This window comes from Vidua macroura, chromosome 12 (assembly GCF_024509145.1).
Source record: "Vidua macroura isolate BioBank_ID:100142 chromosome 12, ASM2450914v1, whole genome shotgun sequence".
In the NCBI taxonomy this organism is placed as follows: domain Eukaryota; kingdom Metazoa; phylum Chordata; class Aves; order Passeriformes; family Viduidae; genus Vidua; species Vidua macroura.
Window position 1 is genome coordinate 21,413,060 of NC_071582.1, and position 26,709 is coordinate 21,439,768.

General features: G+C 51.3%; 1 protein-coding gene across 1 annotated transcript; it reads left to right on the forward strand.

Annotated features, from left to right (window-relative positions):
- Positions 1-1,399: 1,399 nt before the first annotated feature.
- KIF23 (kinesin family member 23) lies at positions 1,400-25,459 on the forward strand. The gene is made up of 24 exons (XM_053988662.1): positions 1,400-1,485; positions 1,656-1,719; positions 3,783-3,911; positions 4,950-5,055; positions 6,778-6,914; positions 7,704-7,813; positions 9,465-9,635; positions 10,722-10,763; positions 11,865-11,977; positions 12,218-12,339; positions 12,723-12,825; positions 13,131-13,210; positions 13,296-13,415; positions 14,055-14,214; positions 14,951-15,118; positions 15,349-15,506; positions 15,763-15,936; positions 17,076-17,255; positions 18,213-18,500; positions 22,114-22,344; positions 23,164-23,246; positions 23,640-23,721; positions 23,965-24,035; positions 24,812-25,459. The coding sequence occupies exons 1-24, from the start codon at positions 1,475-1,477 to the stop codon at positions 24,825-24,827; spliced, it is 2,919 nt and encodes a 972-aa protein (XP_053844637.1). The 5' UTR covers positions 1,400-1,474; the 3' UTR covers positions 24,828-25,459.
- The last annotated feature ends 1,250 nt before the right edge of the window (positions 25,460-26,709 follow it).

Here is a 26,709-nt window from a genome sequence, read left to right on the forward strand (position 1 = left end):
ACGGTTTTATTAAATTAATATAAATCACTGATTTTAATCTGCTTACTAATAAAAATATTCCTGGGAAAACAAATTATCATTGCTGATAATTCCAGAGTTTATTTACTTTGGGAGCGGCCGTGACCGGGGAGGAATCCGGCTGGGATTTGAGAACCCGCGGGAAAAACATCGGGAATCATCCCGGAATGATTCCAGGTCGTTCAACTTTTGAACCAAAATCCTCCCGTCCTCTCCAGTGCCTGCCGGGAATTTTGGGAAAACTGCATTCCAAAGGGGATGGAATGCCAGAATTCCACGGGATCCTCTGGCTGAACCCATGGAATGGGTGGTGCTGGATCTTGGAGCGGCACAGGGAGAGGATTTTTCCTGCTTTTTACCAAAAATCTCTGGATTTTACCTCAGTTCCCTTCCCAGGAGGAAGGAAAACTCCGCGCCCAGTTGTTCCAAGGAAATAAACCGGGATATTTATTTGTGGAATGTTGATCCACACCAAATGCCAAAGGAATTTGGGATGAAGTTCCAGCAAAACTCCCTCATCCCTCCTAAGCCACGTGGATTTGGAAAAGCTGGGAAAAAAGCAGGAATTTCAGGCTCCTCCAGGTGATTTTACCCTTTTTTTTTTTTTTTTTTTTTTAATAATATCCTTAAAGCGCCTTGTGGAAACATTCAGGAATTTGAACTAAAAATGGGAATTCCCTGGGATTTAAAAGGAATTGAATCCCTCTCCCCAGTTCCCCATTGGAAAAGCAAGTTTGCTTTTCCCTGGACTTGTTCTGCTGGATTTTTCCCACGTGTCCCAACACCACATTTCCACGGTTATTTTCCACCACGGATCATTTCCCACAGGTTGGGAATTAACTCATTTCCATCGGGTTGGGAATTAACTCGTTTTCCTACAGGTTGGGAATTATTTCCAAGTGGTTGGGAATTAACTCATTTTCCAACAGGCTGGGATTTAGCTCATTTCCATCCGGTTGGAAATTAACTCCTTTTCCACATGTGGGGAATGAAGCCGTTTCCACAGTTTGGGAATTATTTCCGACAGGCTGGGAATTCACTCATTTTCCCCAGACTGGGAATTCACTCGTTCCCATCGGGTTAGGAATTAACTGAGTGACTGATCCACCTCCAGGCAGGCACCGAGGGAAGCCGTACCCCTGAAAACGCTCTGCATCCCACCGATTTTCCTGAAAGATTGGAATTAAGCCGATAAAAAGGGAATAATAAAAAAAAAAAAACAAACAAAAAAAACGGGAAAACCGGGATCCGCCGGGGCCGGGATTCGAACCCGCGGCCCCGCCAGCACCGCCACCAGCAGGGGGCGTGCGCGCCGTGCGTCATGACGTCAGCGGGCGCCGCGCGCGCTGATTGGTCGGTTTTGAATCGCGGCGGGCGGGCGCGCAGCCGCCGCCCGGTGCCAGCCCCGCCCGCCGCGAGCCCCGGGCCCTGTCGCGACAGCGGCGGCACCCGCGACATGAAGGCGGCGTGAGTGGCTCCGCTGCCCCCCGGGAGGGGAGGGTGAGGGTGAGGGTTTGGGGTGGAGGCCCGGGGCCGCCCCGCGTGGCTGCCCCTCAGCTCCCGGCGCTCGCGTCCCCTCGGTTGTGGCCGCTCTGCCCCGGCCGCTCCCGCTCTCCCCTGACGCTCTCTCCCCGCAGTAGGGCCAGGACGCCGCGGAGGCCGCGGAAAGCCACGAACCCCACGCTGAAGGACCCGGTGGGGGTGAGTGCGCGGCTCGTCCCGAGCTCATCCCGAGGTTCCCGCCCCGCCGAATTCCCGGTTTTAATCCCGAGCTCATCCCGAGGTTCCCACCCCGTCGAATTCCCGGTTCTAATCCGGGCTCATCCCGAGATTCCCACCCCGCCGAATTCCCGGTTTTACGGCCGGGATCATCCCGAGGTTCCCGCCCCGTCGAATTCCCGGTTCTAATCCGGGATTTCCGAGGTTCCCACCCCGCTGAATTCCCGGCTTTAATCCGGGATCATCCCGAGATTCCCACCCCGCCGAATTCCCGGTTTTAATCCGGGCTCATCCCGAGATTCCCACCCCGCCGAATTCCCGGTTTTAATCCCGAGCTCATCCCGAGGTTCCCGCCCCGCTGAATTCCCGGTTTTAATCCGGGATTTCCGAGGTTCCCACCCCGTCGAATTCCCGACTTTAATCCGGGATCATCCCGAGATTCCCACCCCGCCGAATTCCCGGTTTTAATCCGGGCTCATCCCGAGGTTCCCACCCCGCCGAATTCCCGGTTTTAATCCGGGCTCATCCCGAGGTTCCCGCCCCTCTGAATTCCCGGTTTTAATCTGGGCTTCATTCCCAGGTTTATTCCCGGGTTTATCCCGGTTCCCCCTCATTCCCACCTCTCATTCCAGCTGTATCGCCGGGTTTACTCCCGGGTTTGTCCCTGTTTCCCTCATTTCCAGGTTCATTCCCGGTTCATTCCCTTTTTTTCCCCCCATTCTCCCAGGTGTACTGCCCGATTCATTCCCGGTTCATTCCCGGTTCATTCCCGTTTTTTCCCCCCATCCCAGGTGTCCTGCCCGGTTCATTCCCGGTTCATTCCCGGTTTTTCCCCCCATCCCAGGTGTCCTGCCCGGTTCATTCCCGGTTCATTCCCGGTTCATTCCCGGTTTTTCCCCCCATCCCAGGTGTCCTGCCCGGTTCATTCCCGGTTCATTCCCGGTTTTTCCCCCCATCCCAGGTGTCCTGCCCGGTTCATTCCCGGTTCATTCCCGCTTCATTCCCGGTTTTTCCCCCCATCCCAGGTGTCCTGCCCGGTTCATTCCCGCTTCATTCCCGGTTTTTCCCCCCATCCCAGGTGTCCTGCCCGGTTCATTCCCGCTTCATTCCCGGTTTTTCCCCCCATCCCAGGTGTCCTGCCCGGTTCATTCCCGGTTCATTCCCGGTTTTTCCCCCCATCCCAGGTGTCCTGCCCGGTTCATTCCCGGTTCATTCCCGGTTCATTCCCGGTTCATTCCCGGTTTTCCCCCCATCCCAGGTGTACTGCCTGGTTCATTCCCGATTCATTCCCGCTTCATTCCCGCTTCATTCCCGGTTCATTCCCGGTTCATTCCCCATTCATTCCCGGTTCATTCCCCCCATCCCAGGTGTCCTGCCCGGTTCATTCCCGGTTCATTCCCGGTTTTTCCCCCCATCCCAGGTGTCCTGCCCGGTTCATTCCCGGTTCATTCCCGGTTTTTCCCCCCATCCCAGGTGTCCTGCCCGGTTCATTCCCGGTTCATTCCCGGTTTTTCCCCCCATCCCAGGTGTCCTGCCCGGTTCATTCCCGCTTCATTCCCGGTTTTTCCCCCCATCCCAGGTGTCCTGCCCGGTTCATTCCCGGTTCATTCCCGGTTCATTCCCGGTTTTTCCCCCCATCCCAGGTGTCCTGCCCGGTTCATTCCCGGTTCATTCCCGGTTCATTCCCGGTTCATTCCCCCATCCTAGGTGTCCTGCCCGGTTCATTCCCGGTTCATTCCCGGTTTTTCCCCCCATCCCAGGTGTCCTGCCCGGTTCATTCCCGGTTCATTCCCAGTTTTCCCCCCATCCCAGGTGTCCTGCCCGGTTCATTCCCGGTTCATTCCCGGTTTTTCCCCCATCCCAGGTGTCCTGCCCGGTTCATTCCCGGTTCATTCCCGGTTCATTCCCGGTTCATTCCCGGTTTTTCCCCCCATCCCAGGTGTCCTGCCCGGTTCATTCCCGGTTCATTCCCGGTTTTTCCCCCCATCCCAGGTGTCCTGCCCGGTTCATTCCCGCTTCATTCCCGGTTTTCCCCCCCATCCCAGGTGTACTGCCGCGTGCGGCCGCTCAGCCGGGCAGAGCAGGAATGCTGCATCGAGGTCGTCAACGGCACCACGGTGCAGCTCCACCCTCCCGAGGGCTACCGCGTGTTCCGGAACGGCGAGTACCGCGAGGTAACGGCATTCCTGCCGGGAATCCGCCCGGAATTCCCGCCCCGTCCCTGCAAGTGCCGTTGGAGCAGCCTGGCTCAGCGGGAGGTGTCCCTGCCCTTGGCTGTGGGGCTGGCTTTGAGTCCCTTCCCACCACCCAAAGTTCTGGAATTCCATGAATTCCATCCAGCTCCTGCTCTCCCAAGTTTTCCCATGATTCGTGGCACTTGCAGAGTGCAGAATCCCAAGGTTTTCCACCCAAAAAAAACCCATCTGGGATAAAAAGCATCGCTTCCTGATCCGTCAAATATGTGGGAAGGACCTTGAAGCTGATGCCATTCCATGGGAATTCCCCATCCCAGATTGCTCCAACCTGGCCTTGGACATTCCAGGGAAAAGGAATCCACAGCTTCTCCGGGTGGGAATCTTAGCTGGGATGTGGAATGTTTTGTTTCCAATTTGTTTCCAAAATTCCTATGGGAAGGGCATTAAAGGGGTCTTCAAAGGTTTAAATAAAACAGGCAAAGCTTAATTAATGGAATGTTCATTTAATTACATTTTAATTAAAATTATTTTTAAATTAATAATAATAAAATATATAATAAAAATTAATTAAAAATTAAATTTGTTCAGAAATTTGGAATTCAGGTATTTCCCTAAGGAAGAGTTTTGGTGGGAAAATGGCCATCAAAAATTAAAATTTGTTTAAAAATTTATTAAAAGAATTCATTAAAAAAAAACACCAGCTTGAAATTTAGGACTATTAAAAGCCATTTTAAAATTCATTAAATAATTCACTAAAAAAAAAAAATAAAACCAGCTTGAAATTTAGGACTGAAAACTGAGGCTGGACTGGAAAAAGGCCCAAAATAAACAAAATTCCATGAGGGAACAGCTCCACTTTGGCCACGCTGGATGTTCCCTTGCTTGGATTCTGGCGGGGAGCTGAAAGGAAATTCCAGCTTTTTGCTGTCCTTTGGGAATTCCCCGCTCCGTGGGATCCTTCTGGCCACTCCAGGCCGTGGAGCTGGAATTCCAGGCTGGTTTTCCCTCTCTTGGCAGACCCAGTATTCCTTCAAGGAGGTCTTTGGCACGCTGGTGGTGCAGAAGGAGCTCTTTGACGTGGTGGCCAAACCTCTGGTGGAGGATCTGATCCGGGGCAAGAACGGTGAGCAGAGGTCTTCTCCTGTGTCCCCATTCCCAGGATTTCAGTGCTCCCGAGGTTTGGTTGGAATTGTGGCTCAGCTCCTCACACCACAGCCCTGGAAGCTCTTTCTGGAATGGGAATCCTGGGATGGTTTGTGTGGGAATCAGTGACCCAGGGCTCCCGAGGTTTGGTTGGAATTGTGGCTCAGCTCCTCACACCACAGCCCTGGAAGATCTTTCTGGAATGGGAATCTTGGGATGGTTTGGGTGGGAATGGGTGATCCGGGGCTCCTGAGGTTTGGTTGGAATTGTGGCTCAGCTCCTCACACCACAGCCCTGGAAACTCTTTCTGGAATGGGAATCTTGGGATGGTTTGTGTGGGAATCAGTGACCCGGGGCTCCTGAGGTTTGGTTGGAATTGTGGCTCAGCTCCTCGCACAAAATGGGATTTAACTCCTCTTGGGATCTTCCCGTGAGGAAATGAAGGAAAAATTGGGAGAAAAAAAAGGCAAATATTTAATTAACGAGGTAATTGTATCCCACTGAAATTCCCAATCTGTTCCTGCTGTTCTAACAAGAGATTTCAGCTTTGGGGGAAGCCATTCCCCTGGAAGCTCTTTATTCCCAGGAGGAATCTTGGGATGGTTTGTGTGGGAATGGGTGATCCAGGGCTCCCGAGGTTTGGTTGGAATTGTGGCTCAGCTCCTCACACCACAGCCCTGGAAGCTCTTTCTGGAATGGGAATCCTGGGATGGTTTGGGTGGGAATGGGTGATCCCATGGAAGTGCCAACTCTCCTGGCTTAGCAGGAGGTGTCCCTGCCTTTGGCAATGGGATTGGCTTTAAGTTCCCTTCCCACCCAAAGCGTTCTGGAATTCCATGAATTTCGCATCCAAATCCTTCTCCCTGCTCTCCCAAGTTTTCCCATGGTGTGTGGGAGTTGCAGGTTGCGAAATCAGCATTTTGGGCTTTCAGCAAAGCACGTTTTGAGCTCCCAAAAAAGCAACAAATGGCAAGAAAATCATCAAATCTATGGGAAGGACATTAAAGCTCATCCCATTCCTTGGGCAGGGAAACCTTCCAGTATCCCAGGGTGCTCCAAGCCCCATCCAGTCTGGAACATTCCAGGGATGGCACAACCAGTGCCAGGGCTGGTCTGTGGCTCTTGGAGAGGATGATGGATGTTCCCAGCTGTGACCACCAGCCACAGCTGCCAGCACTTTGGATGGTGTGGAATATTGGAGGCGGGTTGATGTGGCAGGCACATCCTCCTCTCTCTCAGGATTTTTTCATGGAGGAGCACAGAGAGAAAGAAAGAGAAAACAATTTCCATTCCTGCTCCTTGTTTTTCCCATGTGGAATGTGTCTGGAGAATTGTTTCCCTGGGGTGATGCTTGGTTGGGTTCTGGTGAGGATTGTTTGGGGCTGGTGGCCAATCCAATCCAATCCAATCCAATCCAATCCAATCCAATCCAATCCAATCCAACCCACCTGTGGCTGGGCTCTCAGAGAGGGGCACCAGTTGTGAGGAGTTTAGATATAGCAGAAAAAGTAGGTTTGAGTTTTAGTATCTCCTTTAAATAGTAAATTAATGTGTTACAGCATAGTTCTAATACAGAAATCATTCAGCCTCTGAGCTGGAGTCACACATCAGCATTTCCCCCCACCGGGTTCACCTGCGTTCACAACAGGTTGGTTTTGTTTTCCCAGTCCCGTTGATTTCTCCCTTTTCCCTGCATCCCCAGGTCTCCTGTTCACCTACGGAGTGACGGGCAGCGGGAAGACCCACACCATGACAGGGTCTCCTGGGGACGGGGGGCTCCTGCCCCGCTGCCTGGCCATGATCTTCAACAGCATCGGCCCCTTCCAGGCCAAGAGATTCGTGAGTGGCTCCCCTGATCCTCCCCACAGCCCCCAAATCCATGGATTTCTGCTCCAAACCTGCCCACTGGAGGGCTTGGAAGAGAGGGAAAAAAAAAAAAAAAACAACCCAACGCCAGGGTCCTCCTTCCAAAAGGGTTTGAATTTCTGGGAATGCTTTTAAAGCATTCAGTGGTTTGGTGCTTGTTGCCCAAGCCCATCCTGGGAAAAATCTGTTAAAAACACATGGGAAGGAATCCAGCCAGGAATATTTCAATACTGATGGCCAAGGTGTTCCCTTCCTCGTTAGGATGAGTGATTAATAAGCATATCTTTAATTAATTAGGCAGTTGTATCCCTCCGAAATTCCCAATCTATTCCTGCTGTTCTAACAGGTGATTTCAACACGGAGGAAGCCATTCCATAGCTTTTATTTTTTTCCCTGGAAACAGTGGAAAACATTGGTTTGGTGCTCCATATTTCCATATTATTCCACTTCATTTCAGTAATTCCCATAAAACCAAAAATTAATTGTCTCCTCATGAAATTTAGGGATATTTTTCCAAAGGCGTGCCCTTGTGGTGCCTAAAATATACTGAAATACTCCTGGAATTCTCATCCTTGGGAGCTTTTCTAAAACATTATTTTGCAAATTCTTTTTGTCAGATCTTGCTGGGTCGAGTGCCTGTGAGGGGCGTGGTATTAATAAATTAATACCAGTCTAATCAGATTAATTAATTAATCAAATAATGCTTTGTTGGCCAGCACCTGGATGTTGGAATTGGCTGAAATTCCTGTTTTTTTCCCTCAGGTTTTCAAGCTGGATGACAAGAACGGGGTGGATGTGCAGAGCGAGGTGGAGGCTCTGCTGGAACGTCAGAGGAGAGAGGCCCTGCCCACCCCAAAAACTCCAGCTGGGAAGTGAGTGACTCTGGGAATAGCAGAGGGAATTTATTCCCTAGAAACGAGGTTTAACATCTCTTGGGCTCTTCCCTTGAAGAAATGAAGGAAAAAATGGGGAAAAAAAAAATGGCAAATATTTAATTAATGAGGTAATTGAATCCCACTGAAATTCCCAATCTGTTCCTGCTGTTCTAACAAGAGGTTTCAGCTTGGAGGAAGCCATTCCATAGTTTTTTTTTCCCTGAGTTTTGGGCCTTTTTCACCCTCAGAATTTGTGGCCCTTTTCCCCCTCAGAATTTGTGGCCCTTTTCCCCCTCAGAATTTGTGGCCCTTTTCCCCCTCAGAATTTTGGCCCTTTTTCTCTCAGAATTTTGGCCCTTTTTCTCTCAGAATTTGTGGCCCTTTTCCCCCTCAGAATTTCGGCCCTTTTTCTCTCAGATTTTTGGCCCTTTTTCTCTCAGAATTGTGGCCCTTTTTCTCTCAGAATTTTGACGTTTTCCCCTCAGAATTTTTGACCTTTTCCCCCCAGAATTTGAAAGGGATCTTCAAGTTGATATTGTCCCATGGGCAGGGTTATTAACAACAACAGTAATAATAATAATAATTAGTAAAATATTAATGGGAAATGAGTGTGTTCCATGTGGTTTGAGCAGTTCTGTCGATGAGCAGACTTAGACTCGGCCCATTCCTTGTACCTGTTAAGCCAGGATTAAAACCCCAGGGTGCTGAGTAGGAATCCAGCTCTGTGAGGCCTCGCCAGCCAATTCCAGTGAAGTTCAATTTGGAGATATTTCCACAGAACCACAGAATTCCCTCCGCTGGATCATGGAATTCCAACTGTGGAATTCCCTCGGTTGGATCCTGGAATTTCCACCGTGTAATTCCCTCCGCTGGATCATGGAATTCCAACAATGGGTGTTTCTCAGTTGGATCGTGGAATTCCAGCCATGGAATTCCCTCAGCTGGGTCATGGAATTCCAGCCATGGGTGTTACTCAGTTGGATCATGGAATTTCCACCGTGGAATTCCCTCAGCTAGATAATGGAATTCCCTCAGTTGGATAATGGAATTTCCCCCATGGAATTCCCTCAGCTGGGTTATGGAATTCCAGCCATGGAAGTTCCTCAGTTGGACCATGGAAGTTCCTCAGCTGGATCATGGAATTCCCACCATGGAATTCCCTCAGCTGGATCATGGAATTCCCACCATGGAATTCCGTCAGTTGGATCATGGAATTCCAACCATGGAAGTTCCTCAGTTGGATCATGGAATTCCCTCAGTTGGACCATGGAATTCCTACCATGGGAGTTCCTCAGTTGGATCATGGAATTCCTACCATGGAATTCCTCAGTTGGACCATGGAAGTTCCTCAATTGGACCATGGAATTCCTACCATGGAATTCCCTCAGTTGGATCATGGAATTCCAACCATGGAAGTTCCTCAGTTGGATCATGGAATTCCCTCAGTTGGACCATGGAATTCCTACCATGGAATTCCCTCAGTTGGATCATGGAATTCCAACTCCCGGCCCTGCAGAGGACCCCCCAGGAACGGGAATTTTGCCGCGTGTCGCGCGTTTCCCCGCCCAGCCCTGCAGCTCCGCGCTGAGCTGCCCCGGCGCCTCCTGGCTGCCGGGAATTCCATCCCAAACCCCTCCGTTTCCCGCAGGAGACAGCTGGATCCCGAGTTTGCCGACATGATCGACGTGCAGGATCACTGCCGGGCGGAGGAGGTGGACGAGGACAACGTCTACGGCGTCTTCGTGTCCTACATCGAGATCTACAACAACTACATCTACGACCTGCTGGAGGAGGCTCCCTGTGACTCCATCAAACCCAAGTGAGTTGGGAAATCCGGGATTTTCCAGGGCTTAGGAATCGGCGCCAAGCCGCTGGAAGAGGTTTGGGATGTTTGGGATGAGAGCAATGGCTGCAGGGTCTCTGTGTCCTATTCCCACGTCCACCATCTGCTCTGAGCCCACCAAACCCAAGGGAGCTTGGGAATTCCCGTATTCCCAGTGCTGGGAGGTTTTTGTAGGATCTCCACCCTGGATTTTTGGTTCTAACCTTAGGGGAGCTTGGCTCAGAATTCCTGGGAATGGCTGTTAAAAACACATGGGAAGGAGTCCGGCCAGGAATGTTTCAGTACTGATGGCCAAGGTGCTCCCTTCCTCGTTAGGCTGGGTGATTAGTGAGCAAATATTTAATTAATTGGGCAATTGTATCCCACCTAAATTCCCAATCTGTTCTAACAGGTGATTTCAACTTGGAACAAGCCATTCCATAGCTTTTTTTCCCTGGAAAAAGTGAAAAGCACTGGTTTGGTGCTCCACATTTCCATATTATTCCACTTGATATCAGTAATTCCCATAAAACCAGAAATTAGGGATATTTTTTCCAAAGGTGTGCACTTGTGATGTCTAAAACCAATAGGAAAAGTCTGCAAATTCCACTTGGAATCCATGGATTGAAATTCCAACTCCATTAAAGGATCCCCCTCAGTCCTGTGTTAATTAAGGAGTGGTTGATTAACAAAGACTAACGAGGGCAAAGCAAACTGGGAGCTGTCTCCAGGGTCCCCATTCCAGAAGGGTTTGAATCTCTGGGAATGCTTTTAAACCATTCAGTGTTTGAACGGTTTAAAAGCATTTTAAAATAAAATGGTTTTTTAAACATTAAAATTTTAATTAAATTTTTAAATTAAATTTTTATTTTAATTAAAATTTTAATCAATTTAATTAAAAATTTTAATTAAAATTTTAAACATTAAAATAAAATTTTAAAAAACTTTAAAAATTAAAAGGTGTTTATTCCCAAAGCCCATCCTAAAAAAGATCTGGGATGATTTCTCCCTCTGGATGCTGCAGCATGGAAAGATTTGAGGCAGAAATCAAGGATTTAATATTTTTCCCCATTTTTTTGGTAGGTGGAACAATTGCAGCACTCCTGTGAGAAATGGAGACTTTGTGTATGTGTCCAATGTCTTATTCACATTATTCCAGTGCTGTTTTCCTTGAGTAGAAGCAGAAAATTCCCTGCCTTTCCTTGCTTTCCTAGGACATCTAGGATGCTCTCCTTGCTTCTGCGTGCTTGTAGAACAGCAATAGCTTCCACCAAAGCAATTAATTGCAATTAAATAGCTGCTAATTAGAGCAGTAGCTGGAGTGTCACTAATCCTGGCTGTGTGTCCATGTCCTGTATTTCCTCTTCCATCTTTTAGATGGATAATTGACCTTTTCCCTCTGAATTTTTGATGTTTTCCCCTCAGAATTTTGACCTTTTCTCCCTGGATTTTGACCATTTTCCCCTCAGAATTTTGGATGATTTTCCCTCAGCATTTTTTCCCCTCAGATTTTTTCCCCTTAGACGTGTGACATTTTCCCTCCAAATTCTGAGTTTTCCTTCTGAATTTTGTCTGTTTTCCCTCTGAATTTTTGATGTTTTCCCCTCAGAATTTTGACCTTTTCCCCCTGAATTTTGACCTTTTTTCCCTGAGAATTTTGGATGATTTTTCCCTCCAAATTCTGAATTTCTTCCCTCTGAATTTTGTCAGTTTTCCCTCAGAATTTTTGACCTTTTCCCCTCAGAACTTTGATCTTTCCCCTCAGGATTTTTGGACATTTTCCCCTCAGAATTTTTGGATATTTTCCCCTGAGGATTTTGGACATTGTCCCCTCAAGATTTTGGACATTTTCCCCTCAGAATTTTTGGACATTTTCCCCTCAGGATTCTGACCCTTTTCCATTCAGGATTTCGGCCTTTTTCCCTCAGGATTTCGGCCTTTTTCCCTCAGAATTTCGGCCTTTTTCCCTCAGGATTTTGACCTTTTCCCCTCAGGATTTTGACCTTTTTCCCTCAGAATTTCGGCCTTTTCGCCTCAGAATTTTTGGACCTTTTCCCCTCAGACTTGTGACGTTTTCCCTCCAAATTCTGAATTTTTTCCCTCCGAGTTTTGACCTTTTCCCGCTGAATTTTGCCCTCCAAGAAAATCTGCATGGCAGGAAGCTGCACGGGGAGCTCCCCTCCAATGGGATTTTCCTTGTTTTCCCTCTTTCCTGCCATCCCAAAGACCTCCCCAGTCCAAAATCCTTCGGGAAGACCAGAACCACAACATGTACGTGACGGGCTGCACCGAGGTGGAGGTCAAATCCACAGAGGAAGCTTTTGAAGTCTTTTGGAGAGGTAAAAATCTTGGGATTCAGGGCTGATCCCACATCCCAGCACCTTGGGCCAGGAAATTCCGCTGGATCAGCTCCATCCTTGGGACGGAGCACCCACAGCCTCTGTGGGCATTTAGGGCCTCCCCTTTCCCAACCCTTCCCAATATCCCACGGCTGTGAAATCCCTCGCACCCTGATGCTGGAGGAGGTGGGAACTGTGGGGAAGCAGCAGGATTTTTGGGAATTTGGGCTGTCTGAGCAGGGCAGAAGAAGCGGCGCATCGCCAACACGCAGCTGAACCGGGAATCCAGCCGCTCCCACTCCGTGTTCATCATCAAACTGGCTCAGGCTCCTCTGGATGCTGATGGGGACAACGTGCTCCAGGTGAGTTCCAGGGAATTCCAGGAGAATTCCAGGAGAATTTAACAGAGTCTACCTTGGAAACAGCTCCTGTGCCTCAAGTTTGGAGGTGACAGAGTTAATCAGAAAGTTTGGTGTTAAAACAGGGGGTGAAGCTGCTGGTTCCTTTGGTTTTCACCTCTTCCTTTGTTTGGGAATGTAAAATTTGGGGGATGACCCAACGGCTTTCAATGCCGCGGCCGAAGGCAGAAGGGATCTGCCAAACTTCCCAAAAACAGCTGTACTGGGCTGTACCAAGCCCTCTGAGCTCGTATCCGACACGTTCTTTGGGAGTGGGTTTGGGGTGAGGTGTCCCCCAGCCCTTCAGGGGGAATCTGGAGGGATCCAGGATTTCTTGTGTGTCCCAGGAAAAGGAGCAGATCACCCTGAGCCAGCTGTCCCTGGTGGATCTGGCGGGAAGCGAGAGGACCAACAGGACCAAAGCCGAGGGGAACAGGCTGCGGGAGGCAGGTAGGAACCCCCTGGAGCACCCTGCTAATTAACCCTGCTAATTAAGCTCCTGCTAATCCTGTCTCCTAGCGAAGAGTCCCAGGAATTCTTGAGGCGCTCTGCTAGGATCAGTTAGGATTTGATGACCTCAAATTGTGTTTGGAAACCACAAGTTTGCTGCAGCACTTCTGCCACTTCAGTTAATTAGAGCAGTTATTAACAAATATTGTTAATTAGGCAATTTATTCTTCTGAATAATCTGGGAACGTGATCCAAGGGCTGCTCATGGAGTGATTTTTTTTTTCACTTGTGTTTGCTTTTTTTAGGGAATATCAACCAGTCATTGATGACATTGAGGACGTGCATCGAGGTTCTGCGGGAAAACCAATTGTACGGAACAAACAAGGTGAGCAGCCCTTCCCTAATTATCCTTGGATTTCATCACCTGGGTAGGGAAAACTCACGGGATTTTCCCTGGCCTTTATTCCCAGATGGTTCCATACAGAGATTCCAAACTGACTCATCTCTTCAAGAACTATTTCGATGGAGAAGGGAAAGTTCGGATGATCGTGTGTGTGAATCCCAAGGCTGAGGACTACGAGGAAAGCCTGGTAAATTCCCTTTTTCCATTCCCTCCTGCTCTTCTTTTCCTGTTTTTCTCCTGGATTCTTGTACTCCAAGAGATATAAGGAATTATAATTGTTGTTTGAGCGCTTCAATTTTGTGGGATAAATCTGCTCTCCAAGTCCTGTTTTTCCTGTTCATATTACACCTGCTCCTTGCTTGGAAAGTGGGAAAGGTTTTCCTTCCTCACAGAATTCTTGGTAAATTCCCTTCTGCCCTTCTTTTTGTGTTTTTCCCTGTTTTTTTGTACTCCAAGAGATGTGAAGAATTATAATTGATATTTGAGCACATCAGTTATAATTCTGTGGGATAAATCTGCTCTCCAAGTCTTGTCTTTCCCGTTCATATTACACCTGCCCCTTGCTTGGGAAGCGGGGAAGGTTTTCCTTCCTCACAGAATTCCACGGAGCCATATTTGGGTGTTTAATCCCTCCTATTCCAAGAATTCCACCTGTCTCTGCCCAAGCTTTTGTGGCACCTTGTGGGGAGGTTTTCTGGAAGACCCCGAACCGTAGCTGCTTGCGATTTCAGCCGGATTAATTCCTCCTTTCCCCCTTCAGTGACTCAACCCCGCTCCCAGTCCCAGCTCCGGGTGCTCCTGGTGGTTTTTCCCTGTTTTCTTGCAGCAAGTGATGCGTTTTGCAGAGATGACCCAGGAGGTGGAGGTGGCCAGGCCCCTGGACAGGCCCCTGTGCGGGCTGACCCCGGGGCGGCGCCTCCGGAACCAGGCATTCCGGGAGGAGCTGTCCCGAAAACTGGAGCTCAGGGGCGGCCCCGTGGGAGCAGGTGAGGGCTGCAGGAGTTGGATCCTGCTCTGGGAATGTTCACCTGGGAAAAGGGAAGGATTCAGGGAAAATTTAGAGAGCCTTCCAGGGCCTAAAGGGGCTCCAGGAGGGCTGGAGAAGGGATGGAGGGACAGCACACAGGGAATGGCTTCAAACTGGAAAATGGGAAATTTGGATGGGGTATTGGGAAAGAATTTCTGGCTGGGATGGAATTCCCAGAGTATCTGTGGCTGCCCCTGGATCCCTGGAAGTGTCCAAGCCCAGGTTGGAACACGAGACAGTGGGAGGTGTCCTTGCCCATGGAACAGGATCACTCTGAGGTCCTTTCCAACCCAAACCATTCCACGATTCCAGCAGAGTTTTCTGTTAGGAATTAAAGGCTGGGAATTAAAATTTTAAATCAATTCCACTGAGCCTTAACTGTGCCAGGCTGAACCTCGGGGAGCTGCTGCTCTTCCCTCTTCAGTGTCCCTGTGGAGGTTTCCAAGGAATTCCACGGGATTGGGATGAATCCATGGCCCCAGGAAATTGTGCCAAGGAAATTATGGGATGTTTCTGGATGTTCAGGACCTGCTTTTAGTAAAACAAGAAATCAAGGATGTCACATTTAATCCTTTCCCATCCATCACCTCTTGGGAAACCAGTAGCTCCCATCACAATCATTCCCAGTTTTCCACCATCCTGCCCCTCGTCCGTTGGAATTTTCCCGTCCTGCTGACGGATTTTCCATCCTGCAGGACCAGAGGAGCCATCTGCTGCTGAGCTGTTCTTCCAGAGCTTCCCTCCCCTGCCTTCCTGCGAGCTCTTGGATATCAACGACGACCAAACGCTCCCAAAACTGATCGAGGCCCTGGAGCAGCGCCACAAAATGAGGCAGATGCTGGCTGAGGAATTTGGCAAAAACGGTAGGAATTTGCCCCAAATTGGAACATCAGGACAAAACTCAGATTTGGTGCCCTTATTATTCCTCAAAGGATCCCCCTTGCCCCATTTTCTTGTTTAGATTGGTTGTTTCAAGCTTTTTTTTTGAGGAACTTTCGGCTTTAAATCTGTTGGGACAAACAGATGTTTGGATGTTCTGGGGATAATGGAGAATATTCAAGATAAAATATGAAATATCCAAATTCTCTTCCAGTTCTTGCCTTTAAAACAATGCTGCAAGAATTTGACTCCAGTGTTGCATCCAAGGAAAATTATATCCAAGGAAAACTGGCTGAGAAGGAGAAAACCATAACGGGGCAGAGGACGGAGCTGGAACGGCTGGAGAAGAAGATTAAAACCTTGGAGTACAAGGTCAGTTGGGTCATTTTGGAGCACAAATCCCATTTTTTTTTAATGGATCGTTTGGCAAATTCCTCGCCATCGGGAATAAATATTTTGGTGGAGGAACTTCTACTGAAAATCTGTTGGCTTTTTTACAAGGCGAGGCTTTTAAAACAGCAAAACGAGCGATTTAGAACCGAAAATTGAGATTTCCTGGGAAATACAAGCAGGAATTCCTGGATTAGAAGGTCGTGTTCCCACCCAAATCCTTCCTCTCTTCCTGCAGATTGAGATTTTGGAGAAGACGGCCACGATTTACGAGGAGGACAAGAGGAACCTGCAGCAGGAGCTGGAGAGCAAGAGCCAGAAGCTGCAGCGGCAGGCGTCGGACAAGAGGAGGCTGGAGGCCAGGCTGCAGGGAATGGTGACCGAGACCTCCCTCAAGTGGGAGAAGGAATGTGTGAGTGCAGGAATGGGGTGAAAAGCAGGATCAGGTTATCGGGGATTTGGGGATTTGGGGTGTGGGGCGCTCTTAAGGAGGGGGTTTGTCGGTCTGGTTGGTGTTTGTGGGAGTTCTGGGCTGGGGAAAGGAAAAGAAAGGAATTTAAGAGAAGGGAAAAAGGAAAGGAAAGGAATTTAAGAGAAGGGGAAGAAGGAAAGGAAAGGAATTTAAAAGAAGGAAAAGAAGGAAAGGAAATGAATTTAAGAGAAGGGAAAGAAGGAAAGGAAAGGAATTTAAAAGAAGGAAAAGAAGGAAAGGAAATGAATTTAAGAGAAGGGAAAGAAGGAAAGGAAAGGAATTTAAGAGAAGGGAAAGAAGGAAAGGAAAGGTATTTAAGAGAAGGGAAAGAAGGAAAGGAAAGGAATTTAAGAGAAGGGAAAGAAGGAAAGGAAAGGAATTTAAGAGAAGGGAAAGAAGGAAAGGAAAGGAATTTAAGAGAAGGGAAAGAAGGAAAGGAATGGAATTTAAGAGAAGGGAAAGAAGGAAAGGAATGGAATTTAAGAGAAGGGAAAGAAGGAAAGGAAAGGAGTGGAATTTAAGAGAAGGGAAAGAAGGAAAGGAAAGGAATTTAAGAGAAGGGAAAGAAGGAAAGGAATGGAATTTAAGAGAAGGGGAAGAAGGAAAGGAAAGGAATGGAATTTAAGAGAAGGGAAAGAAGGAAAGGAAAGGAATTTAAGAGAAGGGGAAGAAGGAAAGGAAAGGAATGGAATTTAAGAGAAGGGAAAGAAGGAAAGGAAATGAATTTAAGAGAAGGGAAAGAAGGAAAGGAATTGAAGAGAAGGGAAAGAAGGAAAGGAAAGGGAGGGCGTTGGGCTCTGCTTCCAGGGAACAAGATCAGGAGGAGAGGGAACGGCCTCAGGCTGTGCAAGGGCAGGCTCAGGGTGGATACTGGGAAAATTCCCTCGTGGAAAGGGTTGTTAACATTGGAACTGCGCAGGGAGGTTTGGAATCCCCATCCCTGCAGGTATCCAAGGAACACCTGGACGTGGCACTCAGGGCTCCAGGCTGGGTCCAGTCCCAGCTTGGCCTCGCTGATCCTGGCGGCTTTTCCAGCCTCAGCAGTTCCATGTTTTCCACTGCTTTCCCTGTCCCTGCAGGAGCGGCGGGTGGCAGCCAAGCAGCTGGAGATGCAGAACAAGCTGTGGGTGAAGGATGAGAAGCTGAAGCAGCTCAAGGCCATCGTCACCGAGCCCAGAGCCGAGAGGCCAGAGAGGCCATCCCGGGAAAGGGAGCGGGAAAAGGCTCTCCCGAGATCCGTGTCTCCTTCCCCTGCGCCCGTGAGTCACTCCCAAACCTGCTGGATTTAGGAAACAGCGTTTTTAAGGGATGCAGCACAGGGATTTTAGTCATTAGTAGCCCCCAAGCATAGAGTTGGAGCAGCTTGCTTTGAGTTCCTTGTCTGCTGTTTGTTCTTCATCTGTTCTCCCACCTCCTGATATCTGTAGGAACAGGAAATGCCTGGATTTTTCTGTCCCTGTTTGCTTGGAGTCTCCTGTGTCTCACTGCTCTCTCCCTTCTCCCCACAGCTGAGGTTTCAGCCCAGAGTTGGAGCAGCTTGAATTCCTTTTATTCTGTTTGTTCTTCATCCCTTTTCCCACCTCCTGATATCCATCGGAACGGGAAATCCCTGGATCTGCCTGTCCCTGTGTCTCACTGATGTTTCCCTCCTTCCCAGAGCTGTGATATCCCTGCTGAAGTTTGAGCCCCGAGTTGGAGCACCTTGAATTCCTCATCTTGTCTGTTCATTGTTTATCCATTCTCCCACCTCCTGATATCCATAGGAACAGGAAATCCCTGGATCTGTCTGTCCCTGCATGGCATCCCTGTTGGATTGCTGGACACCTCCTGTGTCTCACTGATGTTTCCCTTCTCCCCAGAGCTGTGGTGACCCCGCTGAGCATGGGGACAGAGTTGGAGCAGCTTGAATTCTTTGTGTCCCGTTTGTTCTTCATCCAGTCTCCCACCCCCCACATCCATAGGAATTGGAAATCCCTGGATTTGTCCCTGTCTGATCCCTCCTGCGTCTCCCTTCTCTCTTCCTTCTTCCCAGAGCTGTGATGTCCCTGCTGAAGTTTGAGCCCTGAGTTGGAGCAGCTTGAATTCCTTGTTCTTCTGTTTGTTCTTCATCCACTCTCCCACCTCCTGATATCCACAGGAACGGGAAATCCCTGGATTTGTCTGTCCCTGTTTGCTTGGAGTCTCCTGTGTCTCACTGCTCTCTCCCTTCTCCCCAGAGCTGTGGTGACCCCGCTGAGCTCGGGGACAGCCGGGTGGCCCCGCGGGTGCCCAGGCGCTCCAACTCTTGCAGCAGCATCTCTGTGGCCTCCTGCGTGCTGGAGTGGGAGCAGAGGGGCCCTTCCTGCGAGCCAGCCAGCATTCCCAAAGCCAGGAATAAAGCGGGAGCGGAGCCGGGCTCGGCCTGGCCCAGCCCTGCCAGGAGGAGAGGGATGTGCTGGAGCCGAGTGCTGGAGGTGCCCAGGGATAGAGAGGAGCTAGAGCAGGAAGAGGATCCGTGCTGCAGGGTTAGTCCTGGCCTAGTGGGGCTGAGCCTGGCTTAAAGGTTCTCTGTCCTCGAGCCTAACGTAGAGTAGAGCTGTTCCTAATGTGTCCTGCTGGTCCCAGACTGAGCCTGGCTGCTCTCGCCGCCCTCTTGGTGTCTGGAGCTTCCTCGGAAGTTGAGAATTCCCACTTTTAGGGAGCTCTGGGGTGGCCACACTCTGCTCTAGCCATGGTTGTCCTCATGTTTTCCCTGGTGTTTCCCTTTTCCCGGTGTTTCTCTTTCCCTGGTGTTTCCCTTTTCCCGGTGTTTCTCTTTCCCTGGTGTTTCCCTTTTCCCGGTGTTTCTCTTTCCCTGGTGTTTCCCTTTTCCCGGTGTTTCTCTTTCCCTGGTGTTTCCCTTTTCCTGGCATTTCCCTTTTCCTTTCCCTCTCGCTCGTGTCTCCTCCAATCCCTCCTGCAATTTCCCAGCTTCCAAGGTGCTTCTGGGAGCTTGTCCTGCCTGGAAACATCCCTTGGACAAACCTCACGTGTGCCTCAGCTTTAACTCTCTTCCCTAATTCCCATTAAACTGGGAGCACTGATTCCATGAATAATTTGGCTCCTGATGGTGTCTTCAGGATTCAGTCCAAGAGCACTTCAGGAAAGCAGATGGGGACAATCCCTTCCTTTGTCCCCTCTTTCCTATGTGTGGAGTGCAACAGATTGGACCAAAATTCCCAAGAAATACGACTTGACATGCAATATTCCATGGATAATTTGATGCCAAGCTCATGGTGGTGCCTTCAGGATTCAATCCAAGAGCACTTTAGGAAAACAGAACAGGACAATCCCTTGGGCTGGTGCTGTGGATTTGGAAATTTGGGAGGAGCTTTCCCAAACTTGAGGAAACTTAATGGAATGTGGCAGATTGGACAACACTGGGATTGGGAAAATTTCCATGAAAAAGGAAATAATAATATGAATAATTTGATGCCCAAAAAATAGGAGTTGGCCTGGAATGTTCCACGGATAATTTGATGCCAAGCTCTTTGTGGTGCCCTCAGGATCCAACCCAACAAGCAAACCATTGCCTTTCCCACACCCATCCCACCCATTCCCAGTGCCCATTCCCCGTTCCCATTCCTGTTCCCATTCCCCGTTCCCATTCCCCGTTCCCATTCCCCGTTCTCACTCCCCGTTCCCATTCCAGAGCGCTCCGGTGGCGCCGCTGCGGCCGCGGCGTTCCCGCAGTGCCGGGGAGCACTGGGTGGATCACCAGTCCCCATCCCTGCCATTCCCAGTGCCCATTCCCATGTTCCCATTTCCAGTGCCCATTCCCCGTTCTCATTCCTGTTCCCATTCCCCATTCCCATTCCCTGTTCCCATTCCTGTTCCCATTCCCCGTTCTCACTCCCCGTTCCCATTCCAGAGCGCTCCGGTGGCGCCGCTGCGGCCGCGGCGTTCCCGCAGTGCCGGGGAGCGCTGGGTGGATCACCGGCCCCTACCCCTGCCATTCCCCATTCCCATTCCTGTTCCCATTCCCTGTTCCCATTCCCCGTTCTCATTCCCCGTTCCCATTCCAGAGCGCTCCGGTGGCGCCTCTGCGGCCGCGGCGTTCCCGCAGTGCCGGGGAGCGCTGGGTGGATCACCAGTCCCCATCCCTGCCATTCCCAGTGCCCATTCCCATGTTCCCATTTCCAGTGCCCATTCCCCGTTCCCATTCCTGTTCCCATTCCCCATTCTCATTCCCCGTTCCCATTCCTGTTCCCATTCCCCATTCTCATTCCCTGTTCCCATTCCCCGTTCCCATTCCCTGTTCTCATTCCCCATTCCCATTCCAGAGCGCTCCGGTGGCGCCGCTGCGGCCGCGGCGTTCCCGCAGTGCCGGGGAGCGCTGGGTGGATCACCAGTCCCCATCCCTGCCATTCCCAGTGCCCATTCCCATGTTCCCATTTCCAGTGCCCATTCCCCGTTCTCATTCCTGTTCCCATTCCCCATTCCCATTCCCTGTTCCCATTCCCTGTTCCCATTCCCCGTTCTCACTCCCCGTTCCCATTCCAGAGCGCTCTGGTGGCGCCGCTGCGGCCGCGGCGTTCCCGCAGTGCCGGGGAGCGCTGGGTGGATCACCAGTCCCCATCCCTGCCATTCCCAGTGCCCATTCCCCTGCCCATTCCCCATTCTCATTCCCAGTGTCCATTCCCATGTTCCCATTCCTGTTCCCATTCCTGTTCCCATTCCCCGTTCCTATTCCTGTTCCCATTCCCTGTTCTCATTCCCCGTTCCCATTCCAGAGCGCTCCGGTGGCGCCGCTGCGGCCGCGGCGTTCCCGCAGTGCTGGGGAGCGCTGGGTGGATCACCAGTCCCAATCCCTGCCATTCCCCGTTCCCATTCCCTGTTCTCATTCCCGTTCCCATTCCCCGTTCCTATTCCTGTTCCCATTCCCCGTTCTCATTCCCCGTTCCCATTCCAGAGCGCTCCGGTGGCGCCGCTGCGGCCGCGGCGTTCCCGCAGTGCTGGGGAGCGCTGGGTGGATCACCAGTCCCCATCCCTGCCATTCCCCATTCCCATTCCCCGTTCCCATTCCCCGTTCCCATTCCCCATTCCCATTCCCCGTTCTCACTCCCCGTTCCCATTCCAGAGCGCTCCGGTGGCGCCGCTGCGGCCGCGGCGTTCCCGCAGTGCCGGGGAGCGCTGGGTGGATCACCAGTCCCCATCCCTGCCATTCCCAGTGCCTGTTCCCCTGCCCATTCCCCATTCTCATTCCCAGTGCCCATTCCCATGTTCCCATTCCCAGTTCCCATTCCCCGTTCTCATTCCCCGTTCCCATTCCAGAGCGCTCCGGTGGCGCCGCTGCGGCCGCGGCGTTCCCGCAGTGCCGGGGAGCGCTGGGTGGATCACCAGTCCCCATCCCTGCCATTCCCAGTGCCTGTTCCCCTGCCCATTCCCCATTCTCATTCCCAGTGCCCATTCCCATGTTCCCATTCCCAGTTCCCATTCCCCGTTCTCATTCCCCGTTCCCATTCCAGAGCGCTCCGGTGGCGCCGCTGCGGCCGCGGCGTTCCCGCAGTGCCGGGGAGCGCTGGGTGGATCACCAGCCCCTACCCCTGCCATTCCCCATTCCCATTCCTGTTCCCATTCCCCGTTCCCATTCCAGAGCGCTCCGGTGGCGCCGCTGTGGCCGCGGCATTCCCGCAGTGCCGGGGAGCGCTGGGTGGATCACCAGCCCCTACCCCTGCCATTCCCCATTCCCATTCCTGTTCCCATTCCCCGTTCTCATTCCCCGTTCCCATTCCAGAGCGCTCCGGTGGCGCCGCTGCGGCCGCGGCGTTCCCGCAGTGCCGGGGAGCGCTGGGTGGATCACCAGTCCCCATCCCTGCCATTCCCCATTCCCATTCCCCATTCCCATTCCCCGTTCCCATTCCCCATTCCCATTCCCCGTTCTCATTCCCCATTCCCATTCCAGAGCGCTCCGGTGGCGCCGCTGCGGCCGCGGCGTTCCCGCAGTGCCGGGGAGCGCTGGGTGGATCACCAGTCCCCATCCCTGCCATTCCCAGTGCCTGTTCCCCTGCCCATTCCCCATTCTCATTCCCAGTGCCCATTCCCATGTTCCCATTCCCAGTTCCCATTCCCCGTTCTCATTCCCCGTTCCCATTCCAGAGCGCTCCGGTGGCGCCGCTGCGGCCGCGGCGTTCCCGCAGTGCCGGGGAGCGCTGGGTGGATCACCGGCCGCCGTCCCACGTGCCCACGGAGACGCTGCTGCAGCCGCGCGTGCCCCGGGCCATCACCGTGGACGCCCCCAGCGAGCGCGCCCTGGCCAGGTGCGACCGCTACCTGCTGACCCACCAGGAGCTCGCCTCCGACGGGGAGATCCAGACCAAGCTCATCAAGGTGACCCCGGGAATCTTGGGAATACTGGGAAGGTTGCGTTGGAATTGCCGGAGTTTTGTTTAAGTTGCCCAGGGAATGCCTGGATGTGGCACTCGGTGCTCCAGGCTGGGGGCAAGGTTGAGATCCAGAGTGAACTCATCAAAGTGACCTTGGGAATGTTGGGAATGTTGCGTTGGAATCGCCGAAGTTTAGTTTGGATCTTTCGTGGTTGGGTCCAAAGGTTTTCCATGGAAATTCTTGGTTTAGAGCTTGGCTGATGTGTGCTTGGGGCCATTCCAGGCTCATTTAGCTCAGAAATTCAGTGGGAATTTTTTCATGGAAAATGGTGGTCAGGCATCGGAGTTGCCCAGGGAGGTTTGGAGTGCCCATCCCTGGGTAATTCCCAAGGAATGCCCAAGGAATTCCTGGATGTGGCACTCGGTGCTCCAGGCTGGGGGCAAGGTTGAGATCCAGAGTGAACTCATCAAAGTGACCTTGGGAATGTTGGGAATGTTGCTTTGGAATCTCTGAAATTTAGTTTGGAGTTTTCACAGTTGGGTTCCACAATTCAGAAATCCCATGGTTTGCGGAATTCCATGGTTTGAGGGATTCCATGATTTGTGAATCCCATGATTTATGGGGTTCCATTATTTGTGTGGATCCCATGATCCGTGGATCCCATGATTTATGCATTTTCCTGTGGAAAAAGGCAACAATCCTTGGGCAGTGAAATGGGAGGAGCTCATTTGTGTCCGTATCTCTTTGGGCTGGAATTCTGGGATGAATCCCGGTGTTGTTCCTGTCCCAATCCCGCTTTTCCTTGTCCTTTTCCCATTCCAGGGGGACGTGTTCAAGACCAGGGGTGGGGGCCAGGCCGTGCAGTTCACGGACATCGAGACCCTCAAGCAGGAATCTCCCACCGGGTGAGTCCAGCCTCTGGAATCCTGGAATTCCCAAAATTCTGCTTGTGGAACCTTGAACTTGAGCTTCTGGAATCCTGGAATTCCCAGAATTCCAGTCGTGATACCTTTTCATTTGAGCTTCTGGAGTCCTGGAATTCCCAAGGTTCCAATGATGGAACCTTTAATTTTGAGCTTCTGGAATTGCGGAATTCCAGGTGTGTGCATGGAACCTCTTCCAGGCCAGATGATCCAATGGGAAAATCCAGCTTGAAATCCCATAAACTCGGAGAAATTTATGGATGCTGGAGCTGCTGGATCCAAGATTGGTTAAGGAATACTGGAGAGGTTTTCCAGTGTTGGAATGTGGCAAATTCCATGAGGTTTGTGCTGTAATTCCACAAATTCCCGTTCCAGGCGGAAGCGCCGCTCGTCGCCTTCCAATCCCGACCCCGCCGGGGACGCCGCAGACTCGGAATGGACGGATGTGGAAACCAGGGTGAGCCGGGAATGTCATCCTGGATCCTGGAATTCTGGCCTGGGTCGGGTTGGGAGGGTGCTTCAGCTCATCCCAATCCAGCCATTCCATCACGGGCGCTTCCCGCTATCCCGGGCTGCTCCGTCCAGCCTGGCCTTGGACATTCCAGGGCTGAGGATCCAAACCCCTCTGGATGAGGATTTGGGAATGCTGGGAGCTGGGAAGGGTGGGAAGCAGCGGATCCTGACTTTGGTGTATTCCCAGTGTTCCGTGGCCGTGGAGATGAGGGCGGGATCGGCGCTGGGACCGGGATTCCAGCACCACGCCCAGCCCAAGTGAGTGCCCCTGGAATTCTTTCCCGACAACTTCCAAACTTCAGGAATGCTTTCCCCCCTTGATTTGCTGCCCTTCCCACATCAGGTTTGCATTCCAAAGTGGAATATCAGGAACGGCAGTGGGAATGCCCTGGATTCTCTCTCCCTTTAACCTCTTGCTCACGTTATCCATTGGGAAGTTCCAGTTTCTTGGGACTCCAATTCCCTGTGGGAAGAGGGAATTGCAGTCAAATTCCTGCTAAAATTCCAACTGCATAATTATGGAACCACTAAGGAAGCCTGGAGAATTCCCTCTTTCCCAAATTATTCATAAGGCATCCCTGGGAATTCCAGCTCCATGCCCAGCTCGAGAAAGTGCTCCTGGAATTCTTTCCTGACAACTTCCAAAACTGAGGAATGTTTTCCCAACTTTACTGCCCTTCCCACTTTGGGTTTTCATTCCTGACTGGAATAGGGTTGGGAATGGCAGCAGGCATGGCCTGGATTCCCTCTCCTGCCCCTTTAACCTCTTGCTCACGTTATCCATTGGGAAATTCCAATTCCCTGTGGGAAGAGGGAATTGAGGAATTGGAATCCAACTTCATTTGCTGCTCCTGCTGCCTAAAAATCCAAGGAAAACACTGGATTTTATGGAGTTTCCTTGGATTAAATGTTGGATTTTTTAGGAGATGTGTGTGGGAATTGGGAGTGCCAAAACCTGGGAATGGGGGGTTGGCTGCTCCCAAAATTCCTCTGGATGAATCCTGAAAGTTCTCTGGGGCTCTTTCCCGTTGCAGGCGCAGGAAACCCTGAATTTTTCCTGCTGGAATCCCGGATTTTCCCAGCCTGAGGAATGCTCTGCTGCCACTGCTCCTCAGGACCTGCTTTGTGCTCATTCCCGGAGGTTTTTAGGGAAGCTGGGAAATGGTTCCATGGGTGATCCCAAAGAACTTCTGGATGGATCTGTCCTTTTCCATAGATTTAGGGAAATCCAAAAGCTCCCTCTGGAGTCCCAAACGGAGCTGGATCATTACAGACAGTTGCCAGCAGGCTTTTCCCTGGGAGGCTTTTCCAGTGTTTCCCCAGTTTTTTAATCCCAAATCCATCTTTTCTGGTCATTCCCTCTCTTTTGGGAGACCCAACCGCTGCTATTCCGAGCTGCAGTCCAGCACTTTAAGGGTGTTTTTTGGCCATTCCCGATTTTACTGGAACCAGGAAAACCTTGGGAATACGGATTTCTTCTGGCAAGAATGAGTTTGGAATATTTAAGTGTGTCACTGAGCTGTCAGAACGTTCCAGAGTCACCCAAAATCCTGGGAGCAGTGGGAATTCGCATCCCAGCTGCTTTGGGGTGTGAGGGAATTCTGGAATGTTTTCCATGTGGGAATGGGGGGGAAAAGGGGATTTCCTCACGGGTAGGGTGGGAATTGGCTCTCTGTGTGTCCCTGCAAGGTGATAATAAATCCTTTTATTCCAAACCCTCTTCCTGGTTTTCAGGGAATTCCAAGGGGGGCAGCTTCCCTGGCTTTGCAGAAAGCTGGGATCTGAGGCGTTTTTTTGGGATGGTAAATCCTGGGATCTGCTTGGATCCTGTGATGGGGTTGGGACAGTTTTACCCTCAGGTCTGCAAAGGGAATCTGGGGACATTTGGGGCCATTTTAAGGGATTGCCTCAATCCAAGCCCATGGAAAAGCTTTTCTTCCCGAGGTTTGGAATCCTCAAATCCCAGAATGGCTTGGATTGGGATTGGAAGGAATTTTAAAATGCATCCCAAGGCCAGGGACACCTCCCACTATCCCAGGGTGTTCCAAGCTGGCCTTGGATATTCCAGGCATCCAGGGGCAGCCACAGCTTCTCAGAATTCCATCCCAGCCAGGAATTCCCAATTCCCAATCTCCCATCCATCCCTGCCCTCTGGCAGTGGGAGCCATTCCCTGTCTCCTGTCCCTCCATCCCTTGTCCCCAGTCCCTCTCCAGCTCTCCTGGAGCCCCTTCAGGGCTCTGGAATGGCTCTGAGATTCCCTGGATCCTTCCCTTCTCCAGGGGAACATTCCCAGCCTGGCTCCAGAGCAGAGCAGCTCCGGGACCTCCTCTGGAATTTCTCCAGCAGCTCCAGGTCCTTGCCCTGCTGGGATTCCAGAGCTCAGTGGTGGGGACAAAGAGAGAGCTTTTCCAGCCCCTCAGGAATTCCACGAGCTCCAGAGGCCGCTCCTGGCTGGATCCGTGGGAAGCAGCTCTCCCGGAGCGCCGCTAGATGGGGTAGGAAAACCACGGGAATGGCGCCGCTTCCCGAGCCTTCCCCTGCCCTGGCACAGGGAATGTCCTGGGAATATCCCCACTGCCTCTTGCTGCTCTCCCGCGGGAGAGTCGGGATTGGGATGGGGATGGGATGGGGATGGGAATAGGGATAGGGATAGGGATAGGGATAGGGATAGGGATAGGGAATGACATCGCTTCCCGAGCTTTTTCCGTCAGGAATCAGGCTCTGCCCTGGGACAGGGAATGGCTCCTGGGAATATCCCCGCTGCCTCTTGCTGCTCTCCCGTGGGAGAGTCGGGATTGGGATTGGGATAGGGATAGGGAATGACATCACTTCCCAAGCCTTTCCCATTGGGAATCAGGCTCTGCCCTGGCACAGGAATATCACAGCGGGAATATCCCCGCTGCCTCTTGCTGCTCTCCCACGGGAGAGTTG